Raw genomic sequence first — 20,242 nt, forward strand, 5'->3', positions numbered from 1 at the left:
TCTACTGATTTTTTTTATTAACTAACTGATAAAGATGTACAGTATTTTTCTCATACACAATATTTGGTTTGTTGTTGTGAATCTCTGACCTTTGCCGTCTTTTTCTCCCTGCTCCACAGTGTGGGGGAGGAGGATCAAAATGCAACCGAGAAGTGTGTCCAGTCAAATGGAGTCGAACACGTCGGACCCGGTGAGGACGCACACGCCACCGTCTGCGCCGGCCCGGTCAACGGCAGCACCGACGCTGAGTGCTAGGATGGCCTCTGAGGATCCCGGGCTTGTTTCTGTAATCTGATCCATGCATTTACTGGCTGATGTGAGAGTGATGCCATTGATATTCACGCTCAGGTTGAGGGTGCGATCACACATTGGCCTTTTTGTTCATTGGGTCACTACCAGAAGACCTTTCAGATTTACACCAACCATTTAAAAACCAACCAGTCTGTGAAGAAAAGTCACATGACTAACATGTAGCAAATTTCTTGAACAGAGTTTTGGTCCATTTTCTGCAGCCTTTTCAGCACTCTAACACATGTCGAAAAAGCTGAATGAGTGCAGAGTTTAACTCATTGTCATTGTCATTGTTCTCACATGGACAAATGAGCTAAACTGAAGTTGGAAATGCTGCAGATAAACTGTTCAGAACATGCTTGGTGTTAACGCACCCTAACCTGCCCAGCCGTTGTAGAAGCCCTACCTCCTCAAACAAACTGTATCTTTCCCTCATGTCTCACAGTACTGTGGGTGATTCGTGTTGGCCAACAAAGGAGATTTTTTATAAAGAGACAATGTGGTCAACTCAAAGTAGAAATACTCTTTGTTGGGATGGTATGTCTTAAAAAACTGAAGGAGAACCTGCACTAAGATTAAAAAAAAAAAGTCAGAGGACAGGCGAGATGAATAAAAAGTTGTTGTGGGATTATTTCTGGGGGAGGAAATAAGAAAACACAAAAGCTTCAAAAAAGGTTTTCATACTTTTTTGTAATCATTGCTTTTTTCTTACTGTATAGCTTCATACCTTCAGGCGTCTGAAAGTAATTCAAATGAAACAGTGGACAGGGTGAATATGACTCCAACTGAACTTCATGTGACGTGTGATGTATTAAGGGGTTAAAAAAAACTAAAGGTTGAGAACTACTGATTTAATGCAACATGTCCAACATTGACATTTTGAATGCTTCAAGAATTTAATGCGAAAAAAGTCCAAAACAGATGTGTAGCTTGAAGGCTTTTACTTTTACTTGTCCCAGTTTTCCTTTAGTTTTGAGTTTTGTAATCTCCAATGACCGGGCAGTTATTGACCAGTGCATAAAAATGAAGTGATCAGAAAACAGTTTGCATTAGAAAATGTATCATTAAAACCTAAACTGACGATTCCAGTACGCAGTGCAGCTGAACGTTTTCACAGCTCTGTAAAATTGCATGTAAAAAAGGCTAAAACCACCCTGAATAATCAGTCACATAAACAAAAACCATGGCGACGGTGCAGACAGTGTGGGGCTTTCTACAATGGCTGATATTCTACGTTGTTATTCAGTAACCAGAGCATGTGTCAGTCTGCTGCACATCAGTTCTTTTCTTTGAAGGTTTTCGGAAATCAAACCTGTGGATCCTGGAGGACAGACTGACTGAACTGTACGAGGGAAGCTGCACTTTTTTGCACAGAACCTCAGTTTTCTTCAAACACTTCAACTTGTACAATGACTGCAAAGCTTTAGGTTGATGTTTTTCTCTATTTGATGCACAAAGTTCAATATGTTCAATATCGCTTTGTGTCATCAGAAGGAATGCACTGTACTGTGTTGAATCCAGCTCTCCAACTTCCTCTGCTTCTCCTCCAACCCCCCTCTTTACTCCCAGTTGTAGTGGGGGGTGCACAATTGATTAATATATAATAATACGTTGCTATTAGCTTCATCAGTGGCAATATTGAAACATATTTAAGGTTTTTAGTTAAAATGCAAATAGCGTGTTGAAACACGCTTTTCCTTCAACCACTGAGGCAGATATTCATGATTGGGGCTTGGAACAAAAACAGTTTTGAGAACTGCTAAATTGAAACAAACAAGTCGATAAATACTTGAATTTTTTTTTGTCATTGGTTCATTTTAAAGCATACGTGGGTTCCACCCTGTTATTGTAGTATTTGGATTAATACTCATGTGGGAAATATGTTAATGCAGAAAAAAACCTGAAGACTAAATCCTAAACACATGCTAGGATCATTATAGATTCTGCAATGTTCTTACACCCAGCGTTACCAAACATACCGATGACTTAGCTATTCTTAGAGCCTTAAAAATGTAAAGTTTATCCTGAAGGTGGCGCTAGAGCCATCCTCTGTAGAGCAGGTATTTAATTGGCGAATTTCAAGGCAATATGCCGATTAGATTTGAATATTTAGCCTGATTTGGTTAGAGAAAAGGCCAGGAGGTCACCAAAACCATTAGTTTGGGGATCATGAACAGGCACAACAAATTTCCTAATCATTTTGATCATTTTGCTCTGGATCAAAGTCTTGCACGAACTTACTGGCTGACTCCGCCATCACTACCCTTAGGCCTAATCGCCAGCGGGACAAAAACACACAACAAACTATTTTCTCAGCGCAGTCAATAATTGTTGTTATATTAATGTGGTCCCAGCCCTAATTGTGATTATTATTAGATTGACAAAAAAATCAGAAGTTCCACTTAACTTGGCTTTCCGAGCAAACTGCATCCACTGAAGAAGGCCAAGAGATGTGGCTGAGAGCTCCAGATTTCTTTTTTTGTTGTTGTCAAATTGTGTTTTCTAAAGTCAAGAATGAACCCAGTTAAGCTCTAACTGACCGATGTCTTCAGCCCTAATTCTGCATCCCTGACTGTAGCATCCAGGTATTTAGAGTAACTCATTCATGAACGTTCTCTGTTTAGTCCAACCTCTTCCAGAGTCTAAATGGAGGGACGCTGAGTGAAAACAACCAGGGTAAAAAAAAAAAAAAAAAAAAAACAAAGTCCAGAAAGCAATGTATGTGGAAAGGCTCTTTTTCCTTTCTTCCACTTTTGCTGCTGAGGCTCCTGTCCAGGTTCCAGCGTGTCGACTATCAGTGTGTCGTAAGGCTTGTGAGGGTTTGAGGTGGAAACCAGGCACGTGTGGAATAGAAATGTGACTGATATTTCAGGTTTAGAGGAACAAAACAAGATGTTTCTCCAACAACAGCAAAGACAGTAGCACAGTTCCAACTAAATCACATCTAACAGAAATGTTCTCAGGGTCCATGGGACAACATTTCACCAAACCATTGACAGCAAAACGTTTGGGAGGAACAAACAGACAGCCTTTTTTTTTTTTTTAAACTAGCGGTTAAATGAGCAAAGGATTAGAACAGCTTTGGAGGAATGAGGTGCTTGTGTACTTTGTCTACCTCTCCACAGACACCTGCCTCTAAACCTATAAGTCCTGAATTACATTTTGTGGTGTGAATACTAATGAGATACTGTCATAGTCCGTCCACCGGAGATGTCTTCCACACGCCTTCCTCCACTGAGTCAGCACTGAGTCCAGAGTCCCGTATTCTGAGACTCGGTCAACACGCTCACCGTCATATTTCACCGTGCATTCCTTGACTTTTATTTTGTAGGGCCTACTGTTTATATATAGCTTTCCTGACACGTGATGCAACATTAATAACAATTTTGAAGAGTATGCAATTACATAAGGCACATTTGTATGATGCTTTCACACCTTGTCATTCTTTCTTAAAACACAGAATCACATTTAAAAGTGCATTTTCTTCTGTCCATTAGGTGTATTTTATTCTAATGCAAAGGACCAGATGTTAAGGAGTTACTGAACTGTTAGGCTGCACATAAAGTAACCCATTAGAGCCGTTGAGCTGCCACAGGCCTGAATATTATGCATATCGAGGCCTGTACTGATTGCATAGTTGTTAACCAAGTGGCTACTTAACAAAGGGATTTACTGTATCTGACAGAGTTTGGGTGACTATATATTGTGTGTGTTTGGGATATAAATGGAGTGTTAAAAAGTTTTTTAAAACATGGATTTTCATTTCAGCATCACTTGAAATAAATTGCAATTCAAACTAAAACGAGTGGTTTGTCTTTATTTGAAGAAGAAATCAGGAAAAGCCACTGATGGAAAGTAGGAAAGCTACTGAAATATAGTTTGTTTTCTTTTATACATCATTTTTATTCAAGTGTGTTAAGATCTGTGACATCAGCACCACCAGTAAATTAAATGGTTTGCCGACCGACAGGCCTAATCTTGTGACCTGGCCTGGTAGTTTACCCCGTTGGCTCAGCCTCATGTCTAAAAACATTGGAGCAAATTCTACGAGAACATAAGTACAGATAGAAGCTGGTTTCAAAATCATCCCTATTTCCTACCAAATGCACAGTTTCATAAATATTCCAAGGCAAATTGAATCATTTTGTTAGTAAATGATTGTTTGTTGTCATTGAAGTTTAGGAAATATTTATGAGTTAAGCTATAATTTCATAGTTTTTTTTACTAAATCAAAAGCTTTCTTGAGCTTTATTTACATGTTTAGAACAATATCATGTTGTACAAATGTTGTATAAATATAAATAAAGAAATTGTCATGAAAAGGTCTGGTTTCTGGTAGTTAATTAGTGAATCGTTGTTTCAATATATTATTAATAAAATAATAATAAAACTTTATTTATAGAGCACTTATCAAAACAAAGTACAAAGTGCTTCACAACAAGAGAAATAAAATACCACAGTGAATGACAAATATAAAGAAATAAAACACATAAAATACACAAAAGCAATAAAATAAACAGTAAAATAAACAACTAGTTCAGGTAAAGAATTATTAAAATCAACTAAAATTCATTCTCAGGCACTCTTGTAGATAATGGGTGTGAACTGCTTCTGTAGAGAATAGTGAATGAAATTCGTTTAGTTTTGGTTTGGTCATAAAAACCTACACATAACACAAGTACTTGTCCAAATTCACAGAAAAAAATACAATCCAGCATGAAACACATGCAGAAAAACAAAATAAAACAAACTATAAACACCATATAAAACAAGCAAAGCGTCAAGCATAAAATCCAAGCATTACACAGCATAAAAACCATAGATAAAAACACTAAAAGTTGAAATAACTAAATGTTATTTCCATAATTGTCCCTGAATGAAGGAGGGAGTGATTCGAAGAAAGCAGATAGGCCTTGGCCAATGCAGAATATGTTCAGTATTCAGCAAATGAAAGAAAAATGTACAAATGCTGGAATAAGACTAAATGAACTTGTTAAGAAGCACACGAAGCAGCCATTTCTTTCATTTTATCAGCCAAGAGAATAAAAAGGTAGAGTTTGGTGTACACCCCGAAGCAGAAGATGGCGGTAATGCTCATATACCGCTGGTCACCAACCGCCGCTAAAACATGACGTAGAGTTTCAAGATGGCGTCGCAGTACTATCAAGAGATGCAAGAGAGCTTCAAAAATAACAACAAAAGTCGAGAGTTCCCGGCTCATACAGCCAAAGTCCACTCGGTGGCGTGGAGCTGTGATGGCAGGAGGCTTGCCTCCGGCTCTTTTGACAAAACAGCCAGCGTTTTTGTCCTCGAAAAGGACCGTTTGGTGAGTCGCTGTGCAGTGTTCGACTAGCATGCTAGCGTTAGCCTTTTTCAGTGAGTGCATTGATGAGCAGGATTTTGGCCCCGGTTAAACTTCTAACGTTAGCTAGCTAGTGAACTCGCTAGATTCTTATTTAAGATATATCACACTACAAACACGCTGGCTTATGAGTTAGCCATAGCCACGAAGTTGGCCCTCGCCTTGTATATGTAAAATGTTAACGTTAACTGTCGGTCTAAGCTCTAAGCTCACTGTCTAATAATGTCTGAAGACGATTTGCAAATTGCTAGGAAACCCTCGGCTTGTGTACAATACTCAAAGCAGAAACATGTTCATTTAAATATCTGCTTTTGAACATATGCCGAACTTAAGAGTGTTTCATAGTGATTGAAATCATTGTTTTTATATTTCTTGAGTGGGTATGTATGCTAAGAAACAAGTAATTAAGCCCAAAAATTACAGGTTTTCTTTATGATAAATGTTCTCCGTGCCGAATGAACAAACCAGAAAGGTGTCTACACTTGACTTCACCTCGTCCTGAGTTTGCATTTTTAACGCTAAATTATTATTGTCTTACTTATTATAATCATTCATTTAAAAGTATAAACAGCCAGTGTGGACTTTAGTTTCAATATGGGTTTTATTTAATATAACATAATGACCAGTGATGGTGGCTTTGCAGCCACTTTGTGGGTACTTCCAGTTCTTCCCACCAAGTAAAAAAATTCAGATATCTCCTAATTACAACTGCGAAGGGTACATTCATGTTTTTTGTCACTCTGCTGCTTGTCTATGTGGTCTGTGTAATCTGGCGTGAACATGGCATTATGTTGGTTACACATAAGACAAGATGAGGGCTTAGGGTAGAACCTGGAACTGGGCTGATGAATACCTGTTAAATTTGGGTTTGTCTCTATCCCCAGGTAAAAGAGAACAACTACAGAGGTCACGGTGACAGTGTGGATCAGCTCTGCTGGCATCCAACCAACCCAGATCTGTTTGTCACAGCATCTGGAGACAAGACCATTCGCATATGGGACGTGCGCACCACCAAATGCATTGCCACCGTCAATACGAAAGGTGGGACCTTAGTTCATGTGGTGGCTGGGGTTTGATCCACAGGGGCTTTCAAAAGTATATACCAATAGCTTTTTTTCCCTTCATTTTTATTTAAAAAATGCAAATAAAAATAATTAACAAAAGGCATTGTTAAGTAATTAAATGAGAAAATAAATCAGACACTTGGCATTTTGCCCATAGTCTGTTTTGCTCTTTACGTACTGAATGAAGTTGACTGTAGTGGAGTGAGATGTGATTACCGTGAAAGCAGCAATGTAAACAGCAATACTATGTGAGAACTTATGTGGAAGTTAGCATGGCTGCAAACTTGTCACCAGACGCTTAACAGCAGGACTCCAGACGCTAGTTTTCACAGTAACACTTCCTGAATTACACCTCCTACGACTGACAGAACGAACAAGACACCCTGCTTCCTCCCTGCTGCTCTGTTTCCCTTTGTCCACATGGGAAAAAAATGACAAATTAAAACTAATTTATATCCTGCAAAACCTGTAAGTTATTTAATTTATGCAGTCCTAAAACCATGATTTTAGATTCTATTCTCTACGCTGGTGTGTAAATAACGCACATCAAAACAAGAAAATCTGTGAGAGAAGTGGTTTGGTGTGGAGATTTTTCAGGCTGGTAGGTGATGAGGAAACAATGTATTACTGTGTGACGGAGGAAAAGAAGAATAAATGATTGGAATGCAATTAAATACTTTTGTTGACCTTGTGAGAACCCCGAATCCCTGATAAACTGTCTTTGAGAGAGAGATTTTTAAAGTCTCAAATAATGTTTTTTTTAAGGAGAGAACATAAACATCTGCTGGAGCCCTGATGGTCAGACCATCGCTGTCGGGAACAAAGATGATGTTGTGACCTTCATCGATGCCAAGACGCATCGCTCCAAGGCAGAGGAGCAGTTCAAGTTCGAGGTGAACGAGATCTCCTGGAACAACGACAACGACATGTTTTTCCTCACAAATGGCAATGGCTGCATCAATATTCTGAGGTAGGAACCGAACAGAGTGAAACAGGGAAAACAGTATTAAGCCCCAGGCAGTCCTGCAGAATTTCTCTGCAAACACCCTCTGAGTTTGTATTTTTCCCCCCAACTTCTACGTATTCATGAAAAGCTGTCTGAACACTGTGCTCTGTCAGTTTTCTCACTCTAACAACTACCAGCTCCCGAGTGAAGCCACTATGTGCTGAAGGTGTGATGTTAGATACTTGTACTTTTTGGCGTTTGATTTTCCTGCACTTTCTGTAGTTTTTCAAATTCACACCACAGGCAGATACCAAGGCTGATGATGGAGGTCGTAAAATAAACTGACCATCAAGTTGTGTATCTCTTTTCTTGTATGCTGTTCCCACTGTTGTCACATTGCTGCCATCAGGGTGACACACAAGGTGGGTTCAGGACATGAAGTCACTTTTAAAACTGAGAGGTCTCAGCTCGCTATATCGAGGTAAACAGAAGCCACATGACTCTCAGGTGGCTCATTTATTGGACAGTCTTCTTCTTTTCCTTTCGGCTGTTCCCTTTCAGGGGTCGCCACAGCGAATCATGTGCCTCCATCTAACCCTGTCCTCTGCGTCCTCTTCACTCACACCAATTAACTTCATGTCCTCTCTCACTACATCCATAAATCTCCTCTTTGGTCTTCCTCTAGACCTCCTGCCTGGCAGCTCCAACCTCAGCATCCTTCTACCAATATATTCACAGTCTCTCCTCTGATTTCATTTATTGGACTCATTTATTGGACAGTGTTTTTGGTAATATGTCATCCTGCTTAACAGAGAGGCTGCTCAAGCGTTCTTGTTACTCTGGCATTGTGTAGGTGGAGTTTGCCACTAAAATAAAGTGCAAAAGGCACCTGCCAACAGTGGGCTCCATAACAATTCAAGGCACACAAGAAAATCATACATCCACTAATGCAACGTATTACTTATGCTCAAGAATTTTATGTATCCTTATTTAAGCAGTATGTCTGGTGTAACCAAAAATCTCCAATCGCCTCCTACCTCTAAGAATATTTATTGTGGGGTCGGTTTCTATCGTTAGAAGGATTTCATTTTCAGCCATCGTGGTTATTCGATACCACGAAAGACGAAATAAAGACATTCTTACACAAAGATCAAACCAAATTAAACAAGCATGAACTGAAACGCATTGTCGTCACTTGCCTTTGTTTTTATTTCTGACCCATCTCTACACAACACCGGGGTTCCCAAAGGAAAACCCACCCAGGTAAATGGAGCTTTTCATTCATGGTTTTTGGATAATCCACAATTTATCTTATTCACTGTTACCTCTCACTTTTTTTTGTTCACCTGTAAACGGCACATTTGTGGTTCTTTTTTCCCCGTAAGTTAAGGCAGAGTTAAAACAAACTCCAAATGCACCTGGTGTCAAGATCCTGTTAGATTATTGTAACTTGTGCAAAGTCTCTGGTGCTGTGTCTGTACTGTATACAAGTCTCGAGGGGTTCAGAGCTGGAATCAGCAGTGTGTTTGTTTGCAGTTATCCAGAGCTGAAGCCCATCCAGTCCATCAACGCTCACCCGTCCAACTGCATCTGTATCAAGTTTGACCCCACGGGGAAATACTTCGCCACAGGAAGTGCAGACGCCCTTGTCAGCCTGTGGGACGTGGAGGAACTGGTGTGTGTCCGCTGCTTCTCCAGGTCAGTCTGTGTACATTATATGTACATTATATTTTGCACTTTCATCTGAAGATACATGAAAAAATCTGTTTTTGTTTAGTTTTTTACTGTTTTGGGGGGCATTTATTGATGAATTGGTGCATATCATGACATGACAATTTGACTCATACCACTTTATTTAATTATGACTTGGTCCTGTTAGGTTATCTGTCTGAATCTGTCCTTTTATTGAATCACGGGTTTCTCTTCATTGCTGCTGCCGTTTTAGGCTAGACTGGCCGGTGAGGACACTGAGCTTTAGTCATGATGGCAAGATGTTGGCCTCGGCCTCCGAGGATCACTTCATAGACATCGCCGAGGTGGAAACAGGTACAACAAATTGCAATGTCAGAGAGACCAACAGAAAACTGCGGCTCTTTGGCTGCTGTATGTGAGACTTTCGCAAGACGTACTTGTTGGTTTTGAAAATGCAGTTCATAGGTAAAATAGAAAGTGGTAGTAAAGTAACGTTTTTGGATTATAAACCTTAGCAGAATTGCAATTTTACTTAATTTTAATTAATTAATTTTAACAAACATTACTCAGGCAGAAGATTAAGTTTTGTGTCAGTTATTCAGTTTGTTGCTGTTATTCCATAAAGTCACCACCTCTTTGTACCATTTTTGGTACATGGGTTTGGTTGTTACATTTTAATTGGGGGGGAAAACCCACATCCTTTTGAGTCTCCTCCAGTGGATTTCACCCTTTTTTGCTGAATGTCAGTGCAAGAACCTGTTAAAATCTGAAGAAGGCTTTCAAAGGTCTTAAGTGTTTCGAGATTTTTGTTTTTCAATTAAATACGGTGCTCAAACTCATGCTTCAGGTCTGTGCAACAACATTTAGAAAACTACGGTGTAAAAGAAATACAGTTGATGTTTTAAATCACTGAACATTTTCTAAGAAAATAATTGTTACCGAAATTCAAGTGGATCAAAGAATAGAATCCACATCATCAGTATCTGCCATTTTAATTTTGTTAAGTGTTTAAGCTGTGATGGCAAGTTTAGTTTTTTCTTTTAAAGAATTTGACATGTTTTTTTTTCCCCACTTCCTCGTCTGTTGTATGTGTGTAGGAGAGAAGCTGTGGGAGGTTCAGTGTGATTCTCCGACCTTCACCGTCGCCTGGCACCCCAAGAGGCCACTGCTGGCCTACGCCTGCGACGACAAGGACGGCAAGTACGACAACAACCGGGAGGCGGGCACCGTCAAACTGTTTGGCCTTCCCAATGACTCCTGAGACAGATCAGCTCAGTTTTTCCTGGTAAAACTAGTTTGCCGTAACTCTCATGATCAGTCAGACCTCAGGAGAGAGCAAAGTAAAGGAAGAAAACATCCTGTACAGTACAAAAGATGCTGCTGCTTTGCATTTAGGCTGCAACTCGTAGAGCAACAGTGACCTTTTGCCACCAGCAGATGGTGCAGCTGTCCTTTAAAACGGCTGACTTTATTCCATTTTTATACACAGATAAAAACACAACTCCCAGTGCTGTAATATATGTTTATGTAAAATATGCATTGTTCTTTTGATATTAAAATTGGTCTCTTTATAAATCTTGTGCGTCTTGAGCCCTGATTGCTGATGTTTGTTCAAATGTGAAATTCTCGTAAATTTAAAATTTGTCTAAAATGATCCAACAATTTTACACAGCAGTCAGGTTTATATTTATAAAATGTATACATACATTTTTTATGGTATCTGTTTAAGACTGTGTTGACATTAAGCAGAGCTGTATGAAGGAAGCATACGCAGTTCTTATGTTAAAGGGCCCAGCAGAGAGTCTGAGCAGGAAAACATTAATTTAATTACTCTGGACCTTGAACCATCCCTGCCTGCCTGCAGCGTGGGAGTGTGCATTGGATAATAAAAGGAGGTGGTGAGGGGAGATGAAATAAACATACACTAACCCATATAACACACACACACACACACACACACACACACACACACAACCCCACAGCCTATCACTCACACACGTTTGCACCCAGAAAACACTTCGACTTCTGCCTCTGCACATGAGCCAAACAGATTGATATATTAGTTTTATATGAGGCCTCATTAAATATTAATTATAGTTCACCACTAATATAGTGGAGGGTTCCTCCATTACTGCAGCTACAGAAAATCAGTTCAACCTGACAGAAATTTTAGCTTCTTTTTATCGTATTTTGATTACATAATAACTCTACATCTTGTGTGAGTTGGAGTTTTTCTGTAAAAATCTTTCTCTGCTGATGTGTAAGTACAAGGATCTGAAGGTGTGTTGCAGCCAGATTAAATAGGTTTACTCTGGTTTTGGTACTGTGCTTGAGTATTTCCATTAATTAAGTATTTGTGACAGCTGGAGTTGGTACTTTTCGGATTTGTAAATTGAACATGCGACAATACCGTAAAAGATAACTAATAAGATAAGTAGGCCTATATCTTTCTTTTTCCTTGTGCTCCATTCTTTCCTTCATCTCAGACCAAGGTGTTGAATATCAGTACAAACTATTGACCCTCAACTGACAGTGGGCGTGCCTGTCGAAGCTGTTTTCTTTTGACCACTTCATCTTCCTTTTTGGCGTGACAGACGCACACTGTGTGAGCCCAGATTGGAGGCCCTCGGCCTGGGCTGGTGACAGGTGGTTGCTCCCTTTCCCCGGAGCCTCAGACCAGCAGGCTGCAGGATGTTTTGCCTCGCAGCTTCCTGTCATCGTAGGAGGGAATGTCACAAGGCACTCCTCAGTCCCTACTTTAATTAATTTGAATTTGGTTCACCCCCCACATGAGAGCTGTGCTGTCCAAGAAAACAAAAATGCTCAAAACCTTTCTGTGGGGGGGAAGGCCCTTTGCTGACTCGCCTGTATTGATCATTGCATGAAAGTAACAGTGTTTTTGCTGCTGTGCGTGGTGGGCTGTGGAAAACTATTTTACATCCAGTTTTGAATGTATGCGGTTTCCAAGACGTGATTTGACGACTTTAATGCAATTTTAATTGGCACTGCCATTCTACATCTGCTGAACGGGACTGGACACAGTGGGAACTGAGTAGACAGTGTAAAAAATACATGTGTGTTTTGTTTTGGGAGCATTTCGGAGCCAACATGAGTCAAGCACCTGGTATTGAATTTAGCATCGTGGCCTGATGTAGCTGGATGGCCCTTGAGCGTGTCGTCCCATCCGTCTCCCTGCTGATCCCAGCTGTTATTTATTGTAGCCGAGACATTGTGAAGAGATTGGATAATATCTGTGTGTGATTGCCAGCGAGCATGTTGGGATAATAAATCAAATATAGCTTCCTGCAGGGTCTCCTTCATCTGCCTGTCTCATTGTGTAAGCAGGAAGGTTTATCTGATTTGACTTTTATGATCTGATCTACATGGAGCAACCTCACCGCTCCACTTACTGTTGGCCTATAAATCACTGCTGTTTTGGCATTTTGATGTGGCTCTCAAGCTCAGTGGTTAGAGAACAGCATTAAATACTGCCGCTGGTGTATGCAAAGTCAAAATAAATTTTAAAATTGTTGAGCTTTTGGAAAATTGTCAAGCAGGTACACGGTAAAGAGCTAGCAGGACAAATCTGCAATAAGCTTATATTTCACTGTTGATAACTGTTCTTCTCTCACTGTAATAACAACAGCTGTATTCATTTCAGAAAGGTTTCTCCTTTTGCTGTCCTACAATCCAGGTAGCATGGAGAGTTGGAATATACTGCCTCTGGCAAGAAATACTAGTGCATTTTAATGTCACTTGAGGCAATATTCACCGCCCACAACTATTTGTCTTAACATTGCTAATTAGTATAAAATGCTGCCACACCTAGGTTAGGTGTTGATTTTAAAAGGTACACTGATTTTGTTCTGGTTCTGAGTCGTGTCCCCATCATGCCCACTGTTTATCGACTCTTTTTGTTTTGTCATATCGAGCACAAAACACGGGATATTTTGTCGTAGAAGTATAAATCTCCTGTGGGATCAGGCTGGCAAAAATACATTTAACAGAAAAGATCCCCTTTGTGTTGCTTTTTAAAATTACGGAGAAATTGATCCTACAAAGATTATGAGCAGAAACACAATAGGCCTGCCAATCCAGAAGATTAGTTTAAAGTGTAACATTACTAAAACTCTATAGCCAGTGGCCCGGTGAGACCGTTAAAGTTTACTACACAACAGAAAACAAAATCATTCGAATGTAAAGTTTGGTCTGGTGGTGTCGGAGAAGAGGGAGTGTTTTTGCTTATACAGGTTTTACAGTGGCTCTGTTTGTCAGGCTTAGCTCTACATTGTTAGACTGTAAACTGAATGCTGAATAATTATCTGTGTGTCATCTTAATGTTGGCAAGTTAACATGCTAACATTAGCATGCTTACATTTAACAAGTTAGCATGCTAGCAGGGGGGACTTGTTCTGTCTGACCGTAGCCCAAACATACTCATCATAGAAGTCTTCGACGAGTAGGAGTATTTATAGCCGGCGGCCGGAACCACACAATTAGACAATTAACTGAACATCAGAACAGTTGCAAGTTGATTTTATGTTGACGGACTGGTTGATTGGTCGACTAACTGTTTCAGCTGTAATTTAATTTAGGACTATATACATCATAACTGAGTAATGCTGTACCACTGTGCTACCATCACGTTTTTGTATCTGTAGTATGTGAGTACATTTTGCTTCTAATACTTTCATACCTTTACTTAAGTAAGGTTTTGAGTGCAGGACGTCGACTTGTAGTGGAGTATTTTCACAGTGTGGTGTTAGTACTTTTACTTAAGTAAAGTATCTGAATACTTCTTCCACCGCTGCTGTAATGTCTTGCCTTTTAACATTAATTTCTTCTCAATGTGCTTAACATTTCAAACATATGAAAATTGAACCAGTGTCAGATATGAGCTTGCACCTTAATCAGGTTTCACACTGATCAATATTCTAATTCATTGAACATCAGCTTTTCCCAAGGTGATCCTCCTTTGTTTCATCAGATGTGCTCGGGCATGCTGATCAATCCATTCCGATACTAATGCGTTCAGACAAGGTGTATGTGTGTAAATATGTGTGTGTGTGTCTGTTTGCACACTTGCATGAGTGTATCAGTGATAAGGTATTTGTGTATTTATTCCTCTGTGTGTGTGTGTGTATTCATATGTGTGTTAAGGCAGGGCAGCTGCGTGCAGAGATGTAATCAGACCCACCCGTCCATTTGCTTCAGTCAAAACGAATTAGTCTCTGGATCCGTTAAAGGGCACTTCGGCATTCTGGATAATTGCTGCGCTGCATTGACCGGAGGCTTCCAGATTGATTTCTGGAGTTTTGGAGAGATGAGACTCTTTGATGCTTGGTCACTCTCTCTCACTCCGTTTTCCTGGTAGGTGACTAAATGTGCTTTATTTCAGCTTGAGGGGAGAAAACCAACACAACAAACCTATTTAAAACTGAAAACCTGCAAACATGGTGTTCCTTGATTTGAAATGTGAAAAAAAAAGTTGTGGTTACTCTTAATATTTTTTGTCAGTCTTGGACTATTGGTCAAGATGACATTTTCAAAGGAGTGTAATCACACGCACATCACATTTTAGTGCAAGGTTTAGTGCAAAAGCATTGATGAAAAGAGTGCACACTGACTCCACGGAGCACAAGCCTCCTACAGCTTCCCAGAAAACTTAAATTCAAAGACACTCTCAAACACTTGTCTTTGAGTCCGCGTTTCCAAATCTCTATTAGAGCTGGTGAGTAAAATGTTACCGCGACCAATAGTCATAATAGACACAAATATCAAAACAAAACCCATGTTGACAAATACCCGAATGTCTCTTTGGCCACACATTGAAATCATTTTGCTCCACTGATGTTTGTTGTGTTTCGTTAGATGTGAATCATCAGTTGTTATTGGCGCCTAAAAACCTCAAACGCTTGTCTGCTGTCGAGATATATTTAGAGCTCTTTAAGCTTCTGTCTTTCAGTGTTGAAGTGAGTAAATTCAAGTCTCATTATTTTTATGTGTATGTGTGTGTGTGCAGCATTACTTCATATGAGACGTAACTGTGGGTGGGTCAATTTCATCTTCGTTATCTAATCAAATAGCTACCTAGATAATTGATGAGCTCACTCATGACTGAAAATACAGAGCACATGAAGCTGAAACCGGATCTGAACGGCCTCGTCGAAATTTCACACAGGCATCGTAAGGAAATTAATGGTTGAAGAGTTAATTGTTGTCTTCAGATTAAAATGATTGATTGTCCTGAACAGCGTGAATGTGATGGAACAAGGGCTGAAAAAGAGCATGTTGCTTAGTCTACTTTTCCTGAATAAATGGAGGTAGAGAAGAGACATAAAAAGCGTGCCATATTCTCTTTGTCTGGATAAACTGTATAGAAAGCAGCATGTGTGTGCTCAGCAAACCCTCCCTGGATAAATAAAGGCTACAGCTGCAGCTTCACCCGACAGAGTTTATCACAGACAACAATACAAGATGTTCAGGTTTCTAATTTGTGGTTTTGACCTTGGGGAATAAGCAGCGAGGACGCAGATTACTGCTTTAACTAGAAGTGCAGGAGTCAGGACTTTTCTTTTTTGGAGAGGCTCTGAACTGCTGACTGCGGCAACGCTCGGCCGGCTGAGCCAAATACTCTGGATAAAGACAAGGAGCACGAGGACAGACACACACACTCACACACACACACACACGAGCAGAGGAGAGAGCTGTAGAAAGTAAAAAGGAGAAAAGTGGGGACAGCAGCATCCATCTTACGGACAGTAGGTTTTACATTTCTATTTCTTCCTCTCACACAACTGATTAAAAACATACTTTGCTCATGAAGTTTTTGTCCTTCACTCTGTAAACTAGAGTTCAATCCCAGTTGGTTTAAGATGGAGGAGGAGAGAAAGTGCTGTTGAATACAAACGTTTGACTACTTGATGTACTGAAAAACTGAAACATGGTTAAAACAAAAGATATTCTGCGTGCATTAGAGCTGCAACTCACCATTTTGTTCCTTGTTACTTAATGTGTCAATCAGCTTTCAGTTAAATGAGTAAGACTTGAGTATAAAATATGAATATTGTGGAATATTAGTAGCTTAGCTTTTGTCTAATCAGTAGTGCTAATTAATAATGTTAGCATGCTAACACGCTAAACTAAGATGCTGAACACCACTGTGCCTACAACCTCACAGAGCTGCTAGCATGGCTGCAGATTCTCAGTGTTGCTTGATAAATAATGATTAATTGAATATTTCAATTGTTGTAGGTTAATTTCCTAGTGTGCATATTTTTGCTGTGATTTCTGCCTTCGAGCCTTTCTACAATCTACTCAAACTATTTTAAAAGCCATTGGATTTTCTAATAAATGCATTGTCACAATAACTGAAACAAGACTAAACTCTACAGTTTGTGTTTATTTCTTGTCGGACTACAGTTCGTATGTGCTGACCTCTGATCCACCTCGCCCTCTCATCACAGGGTCACCGCCTGTGACGTTCGCTGCATGTGGACACACACTTGTTTTCTCTTTTTGTGCGTCAGATTTTTTTGAATTTCCTCCTTGAATCAGACTCCCCTCGCAGGTTCAAGATGTATCAACAAGGAATTCCCACTTTGACCTGCTGACTCTCTATCATGTTTTCTTTCATACTCAACGAATTTTACAAGTTGTTTACTGCGACCACTGCCCTTCCTCTTTCTCCTGTTTCTCTGCAGCAGTTAATCTTATCTTTTATTCTTTGAACTATTTCCAACAAATAAAGCAACCTACAACAATGATGGATCGTTTACCGAAGCAGGAGCGATGGCTTGTTCACCAGTGATAAACTGGACTCCTCTCTGTGACTAATGGACTAATCAGAGCTGTTACACAGCGCAGCAGAGGAAGAGGAGGAGGAAACAGACCGAAAATGATGAACACAAATATAGAAGCTGCTTTAGTGAACCTGTCCAGGAGCCGATGCTTAGAGACAAGTTAAACAGATACCAGGGCTTTGGTGCAGATTGTGATGCTTTCTGGGTCTTTAAATTCCTCTTCCTCTGTCTTTGTCATCATTGTTTTGAGATGAAGGGTTGTAATTACGTTCTCGTGAGCTCATTTTCCCTCCTTGCTAGTGATTTCCTACATTACCCAGAATGCCAGTCAGTGTCGGTCTGTAAACAGCAGAGAATAGTGACACCTGAATGCAGTTTGTGAAACATGAATGACTGGACTGAAGTTTAATCCATCAGACAGCTTCACTGTGTTTTTAATGCTTTATGAGTGAATGAGTGAAGAAAGGAAAGAATTATAAAGGAGATAAAGAGAAGGGAGAAGGGCTGAGGAGGAAAAGGGGGGCAAAGGAAAACAAAAATGAGAAGTGAAGAAAGGAAGGAAGCAAAGAAGCAGTTATAAAGGGAGAAAGTAGAGAAAGAAAAGAGGAAAGTAAGTATATAAAGAAGGCTGGAGAGGAAGAGGAAAGTAGCTAAAGAACAAAGAAGGGAGAAAAATAACTTTTTTATTCAGTGTTTTCTTGTGTCTTTTCATTTGTTGGCGATTCAAAATAAAAATGATGTATTAAACTTCTGAAACAGCATGAACGCTCATTCTTGACCCTGAAAATAGCAGTTCGAAAAAACAACCCGTCTCAAGACCAACTGACTAGCTTTCTTCTGGACCTGTCGTCTGTGTTTAGTAGTTTGTAAAACTACTATCTCCAAGGTCAACAATGAACTTTGATGCAGAACTTTAAAGCCAGCGTGGATGAGAAGTTCTGTTCCGAGTGCTGCGGATCAGCTACTGAGCTCACATGCCAACAGATCAGCGTCAGCTGATGAAGACTGATTGAAAGGTCCAAAAAAGCTACTAAGTAGACTTTGAGTTGGGATTTTTCTTGTCAAGCTACTGTAAAGTACTTTAACAACTTAGTGGCTATGTGATGGGATTGTTTTGTTGTTATTTAACACTTTTCTTACCTAAAGTATCAGAGGACCAGTTAGCTTCAACTACTCATTCGCAAATATTTCCCACTTATTCATACAAAGACACAAAACATGAGAAATAGGCTTTGCTTATCTGAGACACAGGAAGTACATATATTCTGCACCTTTTATATACTGCAAATGTAGCCACATATCAATACAATGGACAAACTCATATACAATACCCATCCCTGCAACTCAGTAACCAGAGTTGAACGAAACAACTCCAGTAAAGGTTATTGCTGGCCACTAAAAATCTAAATACTAAGGGGAGAACATTCGTTCTCAAACTCATCTAATCCCCATGTTGGACATTGGACAGTCTCTCATGAGGACAAATAAACGTCAGAGCAGTGTGTTAACTCTGATGGGTGCAGACTGAGTGATTTTGCAGTGTGAAAACATGATAAAGTGTCTTTCCGGCTGCATGTGAACAGATGGAGCGCGGACACATCAGGAAACACGCACAGTATTATCTGTATATGAATTATTCACTATGATCGAACTTGATGTGTTTCGCAGTAACATCTGGTCCACGCTGCTGCCGCTGCTGTTTTTCAGGGACAAAATGATCACCGGGCTGGAGGAAAGAAAAACCTTTCTCACCATCAGAGACGTGATCAGATTTTCTTCTAGAGTAATTTTATTTATAGCAAATAGTGGCTGCAATTACAAGAGCCAATATTTCTCCTGAATCCAGTTTAAGACTCCCACAAATGTGTTTACATGAGCATTAAATAAAAAGGTTGAATAAGGTGTCCTGCAGACACTTCTATGTGCACTCCACCACGATGTTAGAGGACGACAGACCTGCGAAGAATGCATGGGAATATTCTTGGTTTACTGCTGCAGTTTTGTATTAAAGCAACAGTTTTATTGGAATCACTGTCTACTGCAGGTACTTAACAAAAGGTCAGACTTCTGTTTATCGCCCTCATCTCCTGTTCAAAGATGTTCTCTTGGATGAGATGACAAACAATTTAAGAGAGAGTGGTGCATCTTCCCAGGACAGGATCTTTGAACCACATACTACAGATATTCTGACAATACCAAGTACGTAATCTTCAAGAGTGTTTACATCTCAGATGAACATTTAAGGAATGCACTGTAAAAGTTTAAATCCAGCCTTTTCCCGTTGAATGAAATGTCCTGCAGGATGAGCTAGTTTACATAAATGGAGTTGTTTATGTAAGGTATTTTTATTCTGATTATTAGTGAAATTAAAAAGTTGCCATGTAATCACGGCTCCTGATACTAATAACACCATTCATGGTCCGAACGAGACAATGGGGATTTAATTAACTACAAATTATTTATACATTACTGAGTCATTACACAAATGGAAGCCTGTAGATTCATTTCCAACCTTCCAGGCAGCAGTTGTTTTCATTTTCTTCAGTATTTACATGAACATGAAGTCGTCTTTATGTTTTGGTTGAACTTGCGTTGAAAGTTGGGGGGGGGGGAGCATTTTGTTGTTGTACAATCAAACCTGAAGAGAAACAAAAACGTATGTGAAAGAAATGGTGGATGTTTTCTGCTTTAAAAGTTTGACTTGATCACAGATAGTGGTCAGCAAAGTTTGAATTAGCTTTTAATGTGCATTTGGCAATAATATGTAGATTTATTCCTATTTGAGTAATAATATTCTCTGTCCGCAGAGTCGGGACTACAGATGTGTTCGGGTCGAGATGCAGCAACGACAAACAACAAATATCAGAATCTTTTTGTCAGGCGAACCAACATATAGAGCATCTTCTTGGTATCTTACTGAGATTAAGGCTCAGCCTGCGGACAGTGCAGACCCAAACCACATTAATTAGCATTTTGTCTGGCAGGACATTGCTATTTAAAGGCATCATGGCTTAATGCAATTACATCCTCATGCCTGTTTTTGTCATGGAACAGCCTACAGCCGCCTTGTGCGTGTCAAATTGAA

General features: G+C 39.8%; 2 protein-coding genes across 2 annotated transcripts in view; both read left to right on the plus strand.

Annotated features, from left to right (window-relative positions):
- The window catches only part of shtn3 (shootin 3), a 37,508-nt gene extending 33,415 nt beyond the window's left edge, over positions 1–4,093 (plus strand). The window contains 1 exon segment of the mRNA XM_044205746.1: positions 120–4,093. Coding sequence (XP_044061681.1) covers positions 120–255 — 136 coding nt within the window. The 3' untranslated portion in view covers positions 256–4,093.
- Positions 4,094–5,400: 1,307 nt separating this feature from the next.
- On the plus strand, positions 5,401–10,930 carry thoc3 (THO complex 3). The gene is made up of 6 exons (XM_044205808.1): positions 5,401–5,617; positions 6,538–6,694; positions 7,483–7,687; positions 9,200–9,361; positions 9,609–9,709; positions 10,453–10,930. Exons 1-6 carry the CDS (start codon positions 5,438–5,440, stop codon positions 10,614–10,616), a joined length of 969 nt encoding a protein of 322 aa, XP_044061743.1. The 5' UTR covers positions 5,401–5,437; the 3' UTR covers positions 10,617–10,930.
- Positions 10,931–20,242: the final 9,312 nt, after the last annotated feature.

The sequence above is a fragment of the Siniperca chuatsi genome, linkage group LG8 (genome assembly GCF_020085105.1).
Source record: "Siniperca chuatsi isolate FFG_IHB_CAS linkage group LG8, ASM2008510v1, whole genome shotgun sequence".
NCBI lineage: Eukaryota > Metazoa > Chordata > Actinopteri > Centrarchiformes > Sinipercidae > Siniperca > Siniperca chuatsi.